We start from the raw sequence: 13,977 nt of genomic DNA on the forward strand, positions 1-13,977 counted from the left end.
CATGACCTCCAGCCTGGACATCATGTGTATTCAGAATCCTGACACTTCTGAATATTTTCTGTGAGATTCCAGCAAGCCACGCGTAATCTCGCGAGATTACGAGGTAAACGAGATTTCGTTTCCCTTGCTGGAAATCTCACAGAAAAGATTCAGAAGGGTCAGGATTCTGAATACACATGACGTCCAGGCTGGACGTGTAAATGAATGGAGAGGAGTGCATGATGCTGATTGGTCACTGATTCGTCAGCATCATACACTTCTACTGTATTCACAACGCCCAGTTAGTAAAACAAGTAAACACGCCCAGTTAAAAACACAATACACGCCCATTTGGACATACGAAAAAAAACATGCCCAGTTGTCCATTTCAAAGCTCATTTGCATATATATAAAATAGCTCATAACTTGGCCAAAAATGAACGTTTTTAAAAAAAAAAAACACGTTACTGTTATCTACATTGCAGCGCCGATCACATGCAATAGGAGATAGGGATTTGAGAATCTGGGGCAGGAAGTGAGTGACGTCACAGCGTGATCTCTCGAGAACACGCTGTGTCTGCACTGCCAGAAGCTGGGCGTTCTGAAGAGAAGTGGATGATACTTCTCGTCAGAACGCCCAGCTAGTAAAAGTAGTAAAAACGCCCCGATGTACGCACATAATACACGCCCACTTGGACTTTTACTTTAAACACGCCCACTTGGACTTTTGCAAGCCTCATTTGCATAAATACAAAAATGGTCATAACTTGGCAAAAAATGCTCGTTTTTTAAAAATAAAAACGTTACTGTAATCTACATTGCAGCGCCGATCTGCTGCAATAGCAGATAGGGGTTGCAAAATCTGGTGACAGAGCCTCTTTAAAGAGCAGCCCCACCAAATATGTAACATAGTACCATCTTTGTCGTGGCAACGCCAACACTCATCTGGTACCGATGAGTAAAAGGAGTTTAGCAACGTTGGTACTCTGTACCACCGTGACAATATTTTATAGTAAGTTTCCTGTGCTTTACAGGAAATTGAGAATTTATGAGACAAGGCGAACGCTTTAGACCAGTCTGCCACTGATGGGGGGAGAAGCAAGTTCCCTATCCCACCCCTTCACAAAGGAGGGAGGTGTATCATTGCTCAAGTCTTGTATTATGAGATAGTTATAATGAGATAGTTTTGGCGGGAGGTAGAGATGCAACACACAATTGCTCCAATGGTGTCAAGTCTCTATGTAAACGCAGCTTTGTTTTATTGTCATTATAAAAGTGTTGTACCCGTAGAAAGTCTGTTGTATTATCGATCTTTCAGTTTCCAGGATGATTAAATCAAAGGATTTAAGACCCTGAGTCGTTAAGAGATGATGGAATGTCAAAGGAGATGGTCTAGATGAGTAAGCCAAAAAATGGAGGTGCATACCCGGAGGGAAGTCTTCGTTGTTGGAGATCAGAACTAGCGGACCATCTAGTGGTATCAGTACCGACTGACCCCCCAAACCTTTTATATGTGTTAACTACTTGACCTGCAATAAATGGAAGTTGGGTGTTTTTACCCGGTGTGTAATAATATATTCTAAGCCATGGGATGGCGGTTAGCGGAAAAGGCACCAAAGAGGCTTCAAGAGTTAGCCACAACTTGGATGACTGATGGAACCAGTCCAATATTCTAGCACTCACCGCTGCAAAATAGTAGGATTGACAATCAGGTAAACCCAGTCCACCATGTCGCTTTCTCTTAATAAGAGTAGCCTTCGCGAGTCTGGGAGGTCTAGCTCACCAGATAAACCTATTTAGAGCTTTGTTTAACAGAAGGAAGAATTGTCTAGGTAATGTACATGGTATTGTCTGGAATAAATACATCAGTTGGGGAAGAACATTCATTTTTACTACACTTATTCTGCCTAACCATGAGAAATCCTTGTTTGCCCATTTAGACAAATCAGATCTAAGAGACTGAAGAATAGGCAAGAAGTTGAGAGAGTAGGAATCCGCAAGATCTACTGGTATTTTCACCCCAAGGTATTTGAGAGAATCAACCTTCCACATTTGTATGGATTTCAGAAGGAATGGTAGAGATATGTGCGGTTGTGTAATATAAATCAATAAATCATCAGCAAAAGCTGATGCTTTAAACCGATTTTCACCCACCCGAATTCCCCTTATGTCACTGTTGTTTCTAACCGCCACTAAAAGATGCTCTATAACCAAGGCGAACGGGGCTTACAGGACCCAGTTCTAGAGATAGGTGGGACCCGCATCTATCTGACATATCTTGTGGATATGTCTTAAATGTCCCTGATGGGAAAACCCCTTTAACTTCTCCCTGCACCATACCGTAATAGTACGACGTGAGGAGCGGATACTTTCCGCATATGCCATACTATTACGCTGTGCCCGTGCCATCAGCAGCAGGTGTCAGCTGTAAGGGCCTGGATGGGAAATAACTCCAATCCTGGCTGTTTAAACCCCTTAGATACACTGCAGCACCTACGTGGTTTTACAGTATTAATAGCCCATCAATATCTAATAGGTCAGACTACCGGCAGCCATCCCTTGGTTGAACTTGATGGACATGTGTGTTTTTTCAACCGTACAAACTATAACTAATATTACAATCTCGGAAAACCCCTATTAGGGGTTAAACGTGGAGAAACAAGAAATCATGAAATTGCAAACCTTTGCAAATAAATATTTTAGTGTGATATTTAAAACTCTGCTGTTGCACCCTTCAAACTGGCACTTGTTCAGGGGTAAGAATACATCTGCAATTTTGTGAATGAGCATGTTGTCTTATAGCCAGTGCATATGGTCATAACTCAGGGCTCCTATGGCAAGCTAAATGGTCAGGCGATACTGATAGGGAACCACCAGTATAAAGAATTGTGCGCTTCGAACTTTTCAACAGTTTGAGGATGGCTTTTGCTTTTTCAGAAATAACACTTCCCTCAAAATGGAAATTCCATAAGTAAATGGTTTGTTGTGTTTGAAGCCAAGGAACTTGATTGGACTTCATGGAGCCCTGAACCGAACTCCAGCTAACTAACACCTTTGGGATGAAATGGAACGCTGGCTGTAACATCAACACATCATTGGTCAAACGCTCTGAAAGACTTAAAAGGGGTTTTCCAGGACTTTTATATTAATGGCCTATCAGCAGACTGAAGGGGCCGCAGCGTTCGTCGCCACATACTGTTCCCAGTTTACAGGCACAGCGCCTCCCACTTCTGTAGCGGCTGTGTTCGGGATTGCAGATCCGGTCCCATTCAAGTGAATGGGACTGAGCTGCAATCCCAGGCACAGTTGCTACGGAAGTGTACAACGCTGTGCTTGGTAAACACTGGAGAGGCCGCGGCGCCGAACGCTGCATCCCCTTCAGTCAGCTGATAGGCGTGGGGTGCCAGGAATCAGACCCCCACCTAAGGATAGGCCATCAATATAAGAGTCCTGGAGAAACCCTTTTTTTTTTTTGTAAAGGTAGCTTTATTAAGACCTCATATTAAACAGCAGTACAATATGGAGAAGTAGACAGCAATGTTACATACAGCAAATAGCATAGCAGTACCAAGAGTACAAGTTCAATTTTTAACAAAAACATATGGATATAAAACTTCATATATTAGGCTACATTCACACGACAGTGAAAAAAAATGGCCATTAAAAACCGATCAACTATCAGTTTTTCATCAGGGGGGTGGGGGGGGATACAGGAACAAACGTGCCCTGCTTACCCGACCCTTTATACGGGTAGATTAGGTGGGATATGTACTCTTGGGGATGGTATGGGAAGGGGATATGAAGGGGTATGTTATATGATTTATGTACATGAGGAAGGTGTATACCAAGTGCGTTATGTTTTCTCTATGCATTTAATGAGTCTGGCCTACACGGTATTTATAAATTATAAATACTGAATCTTTAATATAGCATATTTTATTATCCACACTATGTTATGCATTTAGAGACCTGCCCAGTTGAGTCCCGTTTGCATACTCTTGACCAAGATAATTTTGTAATGTAACATTGAGGCGTGAACCCGGAGGATGCCACTACCTTGTTATCTACCCCTGTGTTATATATCTGCTATCTTGTACTTTTACTGAGATATATGTCAGATCAGGAGATCTTGGGGGGTTTCGCTTGTTTTGTGAGGATGTTGTTTCCTTTGCGATGTCTATTAGACATCATCATCAAAAGAAGTATTTAAACCCATTATTTGTACTCATGCTCTGTTTTAAAATCGCATACCCTGATACTTGACTTGTATTGAATTGTTTGATGTCTACCCTTGTATGTCATGTTTATTTGTTTAATAAAAAGAGATTTTGCAAAAAAACTATCAGTTTTTCATGGCCGTTTTGCATGAGTGTGTCTCTAAATTTTCATCCATTTCCAGTCCATCTTTCTGTTTGTTATCTGTTTTTCATGCCGGTTAATAAAAAAAAAAAAAAAAAGGATTTCACTTGCATAGTGCCACAGAGCCCACATAGTGCCCATGTAGATAGCGCCACAGAGCCGACATAGTGCCCATGTAGATAGCACCACAGAGCCGACATAGTGCCCATGTAGATAGCACCACAGAGCCGACATAGTGCCCATGTAGATAGCGCCACAGAGCCCACATAGTGCCACAGTGCCCATATAGCACCCCCCTGTAGACAGCAGGCCCCCCTGTAGATAGCGCCACCATATCAGCGGAATTCCTCTGGCCGGGGATTCCTCATAGACTGAGCCCCTGACATCTTTGTCCATATATGGACAGTGATGTCAAGAGAGCGTAATCCCCCGCCAGAGTGGGCCGGGGAATCCACTCATAGACGGAGCCCCTGATGTCTCTGTCCATATATAGACAGTGACGTCAGGAGAGCGGAATCCCCTACCAAAGCGGACCGGGAATTTTGCTCTAGGAGTAACACCTTGACGTCACTGTCCATATATGGATAGCAATTGAATGGAGAAAGAGAAGGCTGGCACTGCTCTATTTCAGACACCGCACAATCACTGCAAAAAGTACCTTGTTTGGTTAGAATACGTGGAGTACATCTGTCAAGTTGCTGCCCACGGGGAGCTCATCGCTAGAAAACAGCACGTAAATAAGTTGAACGAAGATAGTAGAAATACGAGGCACTCACCGTCTGTGGCAATAAAAAAGATTTATTGAAAAAATTATCTTGGTCTGTTAGATGTGGAAAAGCCTACGACAGTTTCATGCTTTCATGACCTTGATAAAGCGCTTGGAGCGTGAAACGGTCGTAGGTTTTTCCACATCTAACAGACCGAGATAATTTTTTCAATAAATCTTTTTTTATTGCCACAGACGGTGAGTGCCTCGCGACACTTCGGTAAAGTTACTGTGGGAGTATGTAACAGCACAGCATGATCTCGCGAGATCACGCTTTTGCTGTGAGTACAGCTAAACATGAATGAAGAGAAGTGTACGACGCTGCTTGGTCAGTGCCATACACTTCTCTTTACAACGCCCACTTGTTAAAAAGTTAAACGCCCAGTTGGTCATTAAGAAACCAATTAGCATAAAACTAAAATTGTTCATAACTTGCTCAAATATGATAGAATTCAAAATAATAACCACTGCTGTTATATAGATTACAGCACCTATCAGATTAGGTAGAAGATAGGGCACATATAATCTGGTGACAGAGCCGCTTTACGTATGTCTCCAGCTCAGATGGGCTAATTGAGACTTTAGGGGAGTATAAATCAGAGTAAAATTTAGCAAAGGTGTAAATGGTCAGAGGGTCACTAACAGGCATCCCAGTATTAGAAGGGACTTCCAAAATGAGTCATATATATATATATATATATATATCACACAAGTATGAAAGGCAGAAACAAATAAACCCAACCCAAGCCTACCCCCCCCCCCCGAACTTGAGACAGGTGTTCTACCCAAATGCAACATGTAAAAAAAAAAAAAAAAAAAAAAAAAAAAAGAGAAACAAAACCATAAAAGGTATGCTTAAATGGTTAGCAAAAAGGGGCAACCCCCTTCTCCCAGAGTGCAGCAAGGATTCTAAAACAAAGCCAATAGGCGCAATAGAGCTGCGACATGGAAGACAGGAGTATTATGGTAAAGTATCCAAGTCCTGGTATATCTCCCAACACTCATCATGACCGAGGACAGCAGCGAGGAAAATCAAAATCGTCATAGAAGAGCAAAGTTAGTTACATGGTGTAGAGCAGTTTCCACTGTCATAGTCCTTCACAGCATAGGAAGATATGATAGCACAAGAGCAAATAAATCAGAGTCCATGACGTTCCAACAAGGCAAAAACTTCTTCCGGTTTGTCAAGAAATACTGCAGATCCATTGTACACCAATCTGAGTTTTGCGGGGTACACCATAGAATAGACGATTTTTTTCATCCGCAAACATTTCTTGGCCTCCGTAAATCGCTACCTGCGTTTTTGAATCTCCAGCAAATAGTCAGGAAAGACTCACATCCTGGCTGGTGTGATTTAGAGGCCCTTGTTTCCTTGCAAGTTCCAGTAATTTATCCCGGTCTTTGACATTCAATAACTTGGCGATGAAAGTGCGTGGCGGTGCCCCAGGTGGAGGAGCTCTAGTCGGGATCCGATGTGCATGTTCCACACAGTACATAGGGAAAAAGGCAGTATCCCCAAATAATGACTTAAGCCAATTTTCCAAGAACGCAGCAGGGTCTGGCTTATCCACACCTTCAGGCAGTCCAATGAAGCGGATGTTACATCGTCGTAAGCAGTTCTCCATGTCATCACCCTTAGCTCGCCATGTGGACTGTTGCGATTCCAAAGTATCAACTCTCGATCTCAAGGGAGTCACCACAAACTTCCAAGTCAGAAATTTGCCTCGCAGACTTAGTAGCTCTTTCGCGTAGCGTATGTACATCAGCTCTGAGGAGACCAAAGTCCGTCTGAAGGGCATACATTTTCTCAGAACCGTACGAGATTTCGTAATGGCCCTCAGCACGTCCAGCATAGACGGCTCAAGAGGAGAGTCAATCGGAGTGGAAGGAGAGGCGGAGGCCTCAACGCACAGGGCCCGGATGTAGGACCTGTGGATTTATCTATCTCGTCTGTGATTTTAGACTGATTGGAGGGGGCCATCATGAGGGTACACCGAGCAGCAAGATGGTGTAAGAATGGAGAATCACCCCAGACTAGTGCACAGCCAGACGTACGTTAAATGGTTATAGACATAGGGAAGATCCTCCAGGCGTCTCCTTATGTCTAGATTACATCTGCCCAGTAAATAAGACAGCAGGGAGGTCGCAGCGTATCCACAATGTCAGTGGCAGCAAGCTGTTAAAGTCACACCACTCCCATACACAAAGTGCTGTCCATGGCCGCAGGAGCTTCTCTCTAGCAAGGTGTCCTCTCGGTTTTATTGTTTTCCTCGGCAGCAGCTCTGACTGATGAGTTTGATCTGCGCCCACTATCCAGTGAAGGAAGCTGAAGGTGGTCTGCTGGTGTATTACACTGTGAGCTGCGATGTGTCATAAATGTCTCGGATGGGAAAACCCCTTTGAAAGTTCTCAAACATTTGCTTCCACTATGAAATACTATAGAGATATGTTAATCAATATAGTGTCTTAATATACTTTTTTTTATTTTTATTTCAAATAATTATATCCCTGCTCACCCTATTGTATCCATGGCTGTGTAGCTGGCTTGTAGGTGGGCAGAAGTGATCATCTACAAGATTTCTTTCCCAATGACAAACAAGACTATTATGGGATGCCTCCGCACCACCGAGGACAAGGAGAATGAGCAGATACACCAGGCATACATTTCCCCCATTGAATTGTTAAAAAGGTGGACTCACTGTAAGATTGCGGACCCCTTGCAGATGGTATTTAGGGCTTAGTGCTGGGTGTAGTGCAGAATAGATGGTACGAAGACAGGAAATAGTTGCATGGGATTACAAAACATACTAATATAATATTAACCTCTCCACGCGCTGCTCCGCGATAGTACATCCTGCAGAGGGGATAGTTCCAGGATCCAAACGTACTATTGCGGAGTAGTTCCCGGAACCGCGAGGTCAGCTGTCCCCGACAGCTGACACTCCAGCCTTGCCGGTCAGCGGACCATCGCCGCTGATTTCGGCAATTAACCCCATAAATGCGGCGACGGATTGCCGTCGCCGCATTTAAGTGGTTTGAAGCACATCGGCAGCCCCCACGAAGTGATAGTGGGGGCTACCGATGCTTGTCACGGCAATCGGAGGTCAGACAATGACCTCCGGGTTGCCATGTATGGAGGCCTCGGAGGAGCAGCCTCCGGCTGGTCCTCCGATGCTTCCTGTCAGTGTGACTGTCATGTCACAATGACCGTTGGAACACATTACACTACGTGTGTAAAAAAAAGCAGAGGATTGGAGCAGCACTGTGAACAAATGCCTGACTAGGCTGGTGCAAAGCTTCAAAAATAAAGGAGTGACCTCTCCTTATGTGTTAGATATCCAAAAAAAGAGAACGTGAAGCAGCACTCCAATAAAGTGAATTTATTCATCCAACATGGAACCACAACGTTTCACCTCCTCTATGAAGGCATTTTCAAGTAGTGTGTGTGTGTTAGGAATACATACGTGTATATATAAGGGGTACAACCCAAAACAATCAGTGCAATCAATCAGTATACAATAATACAATAAAAGGATTTTTTGTCATCATACAATGATATAAAGTGACTAGTGACATAAGTATCAATGGTGCAAAAGATAAAGACTTTTTTTGACACTACGTGTGTAGTGTAATGTGTTCCAGCAGCGATCAGAGCTGCAAGTCTAAGTGTCCCCTAGTGGGACAAGTAAAAAAAAGGATAAAAATGTTTTTAAAAAGTGTAAAAATAAAAGTTAGAAGTGACATAAACAAAGAATGTTTTTTTTCCTATAATAAGTCTTTTATTATAGGAAAAAAATTAACACGTTAAGAAAAGTACACATATTTGGTATCGCCGCGTTCTTAACGACCCCAGCTATAAAACTGTGATATTATTTTTCCCACACGGTAAATACCGCAAAAAAACTAAACGAAAAACAGTGTAATGTACTCTAGCAGCGATCAAAGCTGCAAGTCTAAGGGGAGATTCACACGAACGTTGCGTTTTTGCGCGCGCAAACAACGCAGCGTTTTGCGAGCGTGTCAGCAGCGTGGCCAATGCGTTTTTGAACGATGTATGCGTGTAATACGCGCGTAAGACATGCGTTTTTCCCGCGCGTGGAAAAAACGCACTCAGCTGTTCTGTTTACGCCAGGCTTCAAAAGGGCCATTAATGCAATACCCCTGCTTCATGTGTGCACCTGTGTTAATTCATTTGTGTGCTTTGGATGCAACCCACTGTTTCTACCAGTATTTTAGTGAAGTTTGTCTGCCAGACTGCATTGATGCCACCTAGCTCTCTGGCCCGTGTGCTATTAGCATGGATGATATCCCGTAGGTTTGGGCAACGAGGTAGCCCTCTACGGCCACACCGGCGGAGATCAGGTAGGATGTGGGTTCACCCAATAGTGGCCCAACGCACCTCTAAAGGGCATTTTCATATCCTCTTTGCTGACCTCCGTCGTCACCCTGAGAAATTTCGGGCCTTTTGCCGCCTGTCTGTGCATGCCTTTGATATGCTGCTGGAGCTGGTTCGGCCTGGAATAACCTATCAGAACACAAACATGCGACGCTGTATTTCCCCCGAGGAGCGTCTCCTTCTGACGTTACGGTATGTGCAGTTTTGTGAGCCAGGTTACACCTTTTTTAATGTCCTTAATGTCCTAAACTAACATGTTTTCTTTGTGCTTTGCTTGTATGAATTTCTGTAGTTTTTTGGCGACCGGCATTAGCTACCATGCCCTTCATTTTGAATTCCTAATTGGAGTCTCCACTATTTGCGGCATTGTCCCAGCAACCTGTGTGGTCCTGTGGCAGAGATTGAAGAGCAGCGTGATCCCTCAGCCTACGGCCCAACACTGGCTTCGCATAGCGCAGCAGTTTGAACGCGACACCCAATTTCCTAACTGTATTGGTGCACTCGATGGGAAGCACATCCGTGTGCAGAAACCGCCCCACTCTGGCTCTCGCTACTTCAATTACAAGCAGTATTTTTCAATAGTTTTGCTTGCGTTGTCGGACTGTAATTTCTGCTTTACCATCGTGGACATCGGGTCCTATGGCAGCTCGGCGGATGCACGCATTTTTCGCTCATCTAGAATGGCACAGCGTCTAATGTCCAACCAACTTGATGTCCCCGAGCCTAGCATCCTCCCTGGCACCAGCGGGCCACCCCTTCCTTATGTTATGGTTGCAGATGAAGGTTTTGCCCTCAGCAAACACGTAATGCGGCCATTTGCGCGGAGGGGCATGGATAACCGTAGGCGCATTTTCAATCAGCGACTATGCAGAGCACGGAAAGTCGTGGAATGTGCCTTTGGCATCATGACCAGCAAGTGGAGGGTCCTGATGACATCAATGCAATTGTCGCCGTCAAATGTCACATGCGTGATCAAAGCCTGTGTTGTGCTGCACAACTTTACCCGCATCAATGATGCCGCTCATGATGTGGAATATATGGGAACATCTGCACCCACCACCAGCCTGAGCCAGGCTGCTCGGCCTGGCCGGCCACCGACATGTGGGCAGCGAGTGCGCCACCAATTTGCCGAGTATTTTGCCAGGCAGGCTTGAGAAGTGACCTGCCAGAACGCTGCCATTTGAGTTGTGGTGAAGTTAATCTTATTTGAGAGAACGTCTGTTTATCCCTCAAGGCCTTTTTTGGTGGGGGGGGGGGTGTGGGGGAGGGTTAGGGACTCGCAAAACTTGAGGCCCCTTGACGTGGGTTGCGAGCTTAAAGCTCGGTAGGCGCTTGGAATACCCTTTTTAGACGGCAGGAATGCATGGACATCACATCCTCTTGTGGAAACTATGTATTTCCTGGCCTATATGTATGTGAGCGTTTCGGGGGGAGTAAAGTTAGTTCTGGCCAAACACTAACTATACTAATTACAGCTGAGTTCCTGGTATTCCAAACCCCTTCCGAACAACGAAGACCTCAAAGATGTGGTGGAGAAATCTAATACCGTCACAACCTCTAAGGCAACAGCACCTCCTAGCGGTAGAGGCAGTCGAAAAGGTGTGCAAGGTAACAAAAGGATTGTCCACACAGAACTTCAAAATATCGAACTTTAGTAGTAGTCATGTTTGTGGCACATACTCGCCATATCAGCCAAATAAATACAGAGGCGGGAAAACATACCCGAACAAAAAAGTGCACCAACATGATGCATATACAACAAATTCCTAGCATGTCATCGATTTCTAACATGTGTCGGTAGAAAAAAAGAGCCCCTAAAGATTCTGATAGGCATGGGTCGGCGAGCTGTAACCCGACCGTTCCGCACCACTCTGCTGTCCCCGGCCCTGAGGAGCCTGTTCCTGCACAGCATATTGGGGTTGATACTGCGGGTGGTAACCCTGAGGCTGCATGTGAGCCTGTAAACTTGGCCCAGGTATGGAGTATTGAGGAAAGTGATGGACTGGCCCAGGCATTGGGGCAGGGGAGAGGTATCTTGGGGCAGGAGGGTATTGCGCCATCTGCGAGAAGACGGGGGCAGGTTGGGAGGGCCTTGGCACATGGGCACGCGCTGAGGGCATATATACACTACGCCAGTGCTCCAGAGAAGTAAAGCACCGGCCTGGACTTAGCGGGGGTGTCGCACAGTCGATTAAAGACAGCATATTGATTTGCAGCCGCACCAACCTATCCTCTGGTACCCGCCGCATCAAAGGTGCCATGCTCCGGCAAAAAAAATCGTGCTGGTCCTCATCGGCTGCACGGCGCAGGTACTCCAGAACACGGGCGTCCACCTGTGCAGCTGCGGGTGGGTTACCAGGACGTCTGCGGCGGGGTGCTGCTTGTCTAGGTGCCACTTGGTCCGGTTGTCCTGCTTCAGGCGCTGAGGCGACTGGACCAGGATCCTCTCTAGTGGCCTCCGGGGTGAGGGCGACCAGGGGAGCAGCGGCTTCGGACGCCTGGCTACACTGGGGCCGTGCCTCCTCTTCTGAAGCATCCAGAGTGTCGCTAGTTCTATAATATAGGGGACACGTCAGTTGAGGAAACAAATGTCATGTGCAAACACCAAGGCGTTTTGGGGTATGTAACATGTTTGGAGGGTGACGTGGCCACAAAGGGACAACAACGAGTACTTACGGTCGCATGTCCATTATTTCCCGCAGGAACAACAGCTGCTCGTAGTACATGTAGCGCCGTTTTTGGGGACCACCATCTCCGCTACGGGCGCCGGATCCATGTTCTCGACGGAACTGGTCCCTCGAGCTGCGCCACCGTCTCTTTACATCGTCCACTGTATGATGAATAAGAACACATCATTGATTCAACTCAGCAGATGTGAGTGCGCACACAGACAGTGCATGTATAAACTGGTGTTATTAAACACACGTCTACACAAGAACAAGCCTAAGTTGATGATACTATATATAAAGATGGCACTGAACCGAAACGTTGGTAATGACAGGCAATTATTCAGCAGGGACGCAATATCCAATATGGATGTCATTATACACATCAATGGCGACACACAGATATCCACTCACCAATTTGTAGCCGGTCACGGGTGCGGCTGTCGGCCCACTCCTGCTCAAATAGCGCCTCTGCTATCTGCTCCCATGCTGCCTCCTTCAATGTGCGGTCATGGTACGACTCCGCATGGGTGTTCCAGACCTCCGGCCGCTCCTGAACTAACCGAATGAGCTTCCCAACATCCATCTGCCGAGGCATGCCTGCAAAGTGCTTGTGGTGCTTTTGCAAACGGTGTGGCCTCTTTTGCAAAACCTGCTGTCTAACCAACTTCCTGCTTTTCTGCTGGTTTCAACTAGTTAGTTCAAACTCATTTGCATTGAGACAACGTGTCCTGCGTGAAAAACGCGCGTTCGCAGCTGCTGCCAGCGTATGACATGCGTGATTTTCACGCACCCATTGACTTCAATGGGTGCGTGATGCGTGAAATACGCAGAGTTTTTGAACCTGTCGCGTATAGTACGCAGCGAACAAACGCTGCGCAAGAATCACGCACTGTTTGAACTGCCTCATTGACTTCTATAGTGCTGTGCGTGATGCGCAGAAAATACGCGGCCTGCACGCGCGCAAATCGCGCTCGTCTGAATCCCCCCTAAGGCTGGGTTCACACGACCTATTTTCAGGCGTAACCGAGGCGTATTATGCCTCGATTTACGCCTGAAAATACGGCTACAATACGTCGGCAAACATCTGCCCATTCATTTGAATGGGTTTGCCGACGTACTGTGCCGACGACCTGTAATTTACGCGTCGTCGTTTGACAGCTGTCAAAAGACGACGCGTAAAATTACAGCCTCGTCAAAAGAAGTGCAGGACACTTCTTGGAGCCGTTTTCTCAGACTCTATTGAAAACAGCTCCAAAAACGGCACGAAAAACGTGAGTTGCTCAAAAAACGTCTGAAAATCAGGTGGTGTTTTCCCTTGAAAACAGCTCCGTATTTTCAGACGTTTTTGGCTCTGCGTGTGAACATACCCAAAGTGTCCCCTAGTGGGACAAGTGAAAAAAGTAAAAAAAAGATAATAAAAATGTTTTAAAAAAAGTGTAAAAATAAGTTATATAAAGAAACACTGCATTTTTTTCCTATAATAAGTCTTTCATTATAGGAAAAAAATGAACACGTTAAAAAAAGTACACATATCTGGTATCACCACGTTCGTAACGACCCCAACTATAAAGTTATTTTTCCCGCACGATGAACACCCCAAAAAAAAAAAAAAAAAAACAATAAAAAAACGACACCAGAATCGCTATTTTTTGGTCACCACCCCTCTCAAAATAGAGAATAAAAAGTGATCAAAAAGTCGCATGTACCCGAAAATCATACCGATAAAAACTACAACCCGTCCCGCAAAAAAAAAGCTCTTACACAGCTTTTTGGACTGAAAAATAAAAAAGTTATGGCTCTCAGAATAT

The 13,977-nt window shown here is 45.3% G+C and overlaps 1 protein-coding gene across 1 annotated transcript; it reads right to left on the reverse strand.

Moving 5' to 3' along the window:
* Positions 1-11,135: 11,135 nt before the first annotated feature.
* Positions 11,136-13,217, reverse strand: LOC142748042 (uncharacterized). The gene is made up of 3 exons (XM_075855156.1): positions 12,581-13,217; positions 12,177-12,330; positions 11,136-12,053 (listed from the first exon to the last, which is right to left on the reverse strand). Exons 1-3 carry the CDS (start codon positions 12,762-12,764, stop codon positions 11,315-11,317), a joined length of 1,077 nt encoding a protein of 358 aa, XP_075711271.1. The 5' UTR covers positions 12,765-13,217; the 3' UTR covers positions 11,136-11,314.
* Positions 13,218-13,977: the final 760 nt, after the last annotated feature.

Source organism: Rhinoderma darwinii, chromosome 3, assembly GCF_050947455.1.
Source record: "Rhinoderma darwinii isolate aRhiDar2 chromosome 3, aRhiDar2.hap1, whole genome shotgun sequence".
NCBI lineage: Eukaryota > Metazoa > Chordata > Amphibia > Anura > Rhinodermatidae > Rhinoderma > Rhinoderma darwinii.

Excerpts from the sequence above, each read along its gene's own strand:
- LOC142748042 (XM_075855156.1), bottom strand. The coding sequence starts at position 12,764 with ATGCCTCGGCAGATGGATGTTGGGAAGCTCATTCGGTTAGTTCAGGAG. Across the intron at positions 12,331-12,580 it reads CCGTGACCGGCTACAAATTG|TGGACGATGTAAAGAGACGG; the intron begins GTGAGTGGATAT and ends TTCATCATACAG. Across the intron at positions 12,054-12,176 it reads GAAATAATGGACATGCGACC|AACTAGCGACACTCTGGATG; the intron begins GTAAGTACTCGT and ends CCTATATTATAG.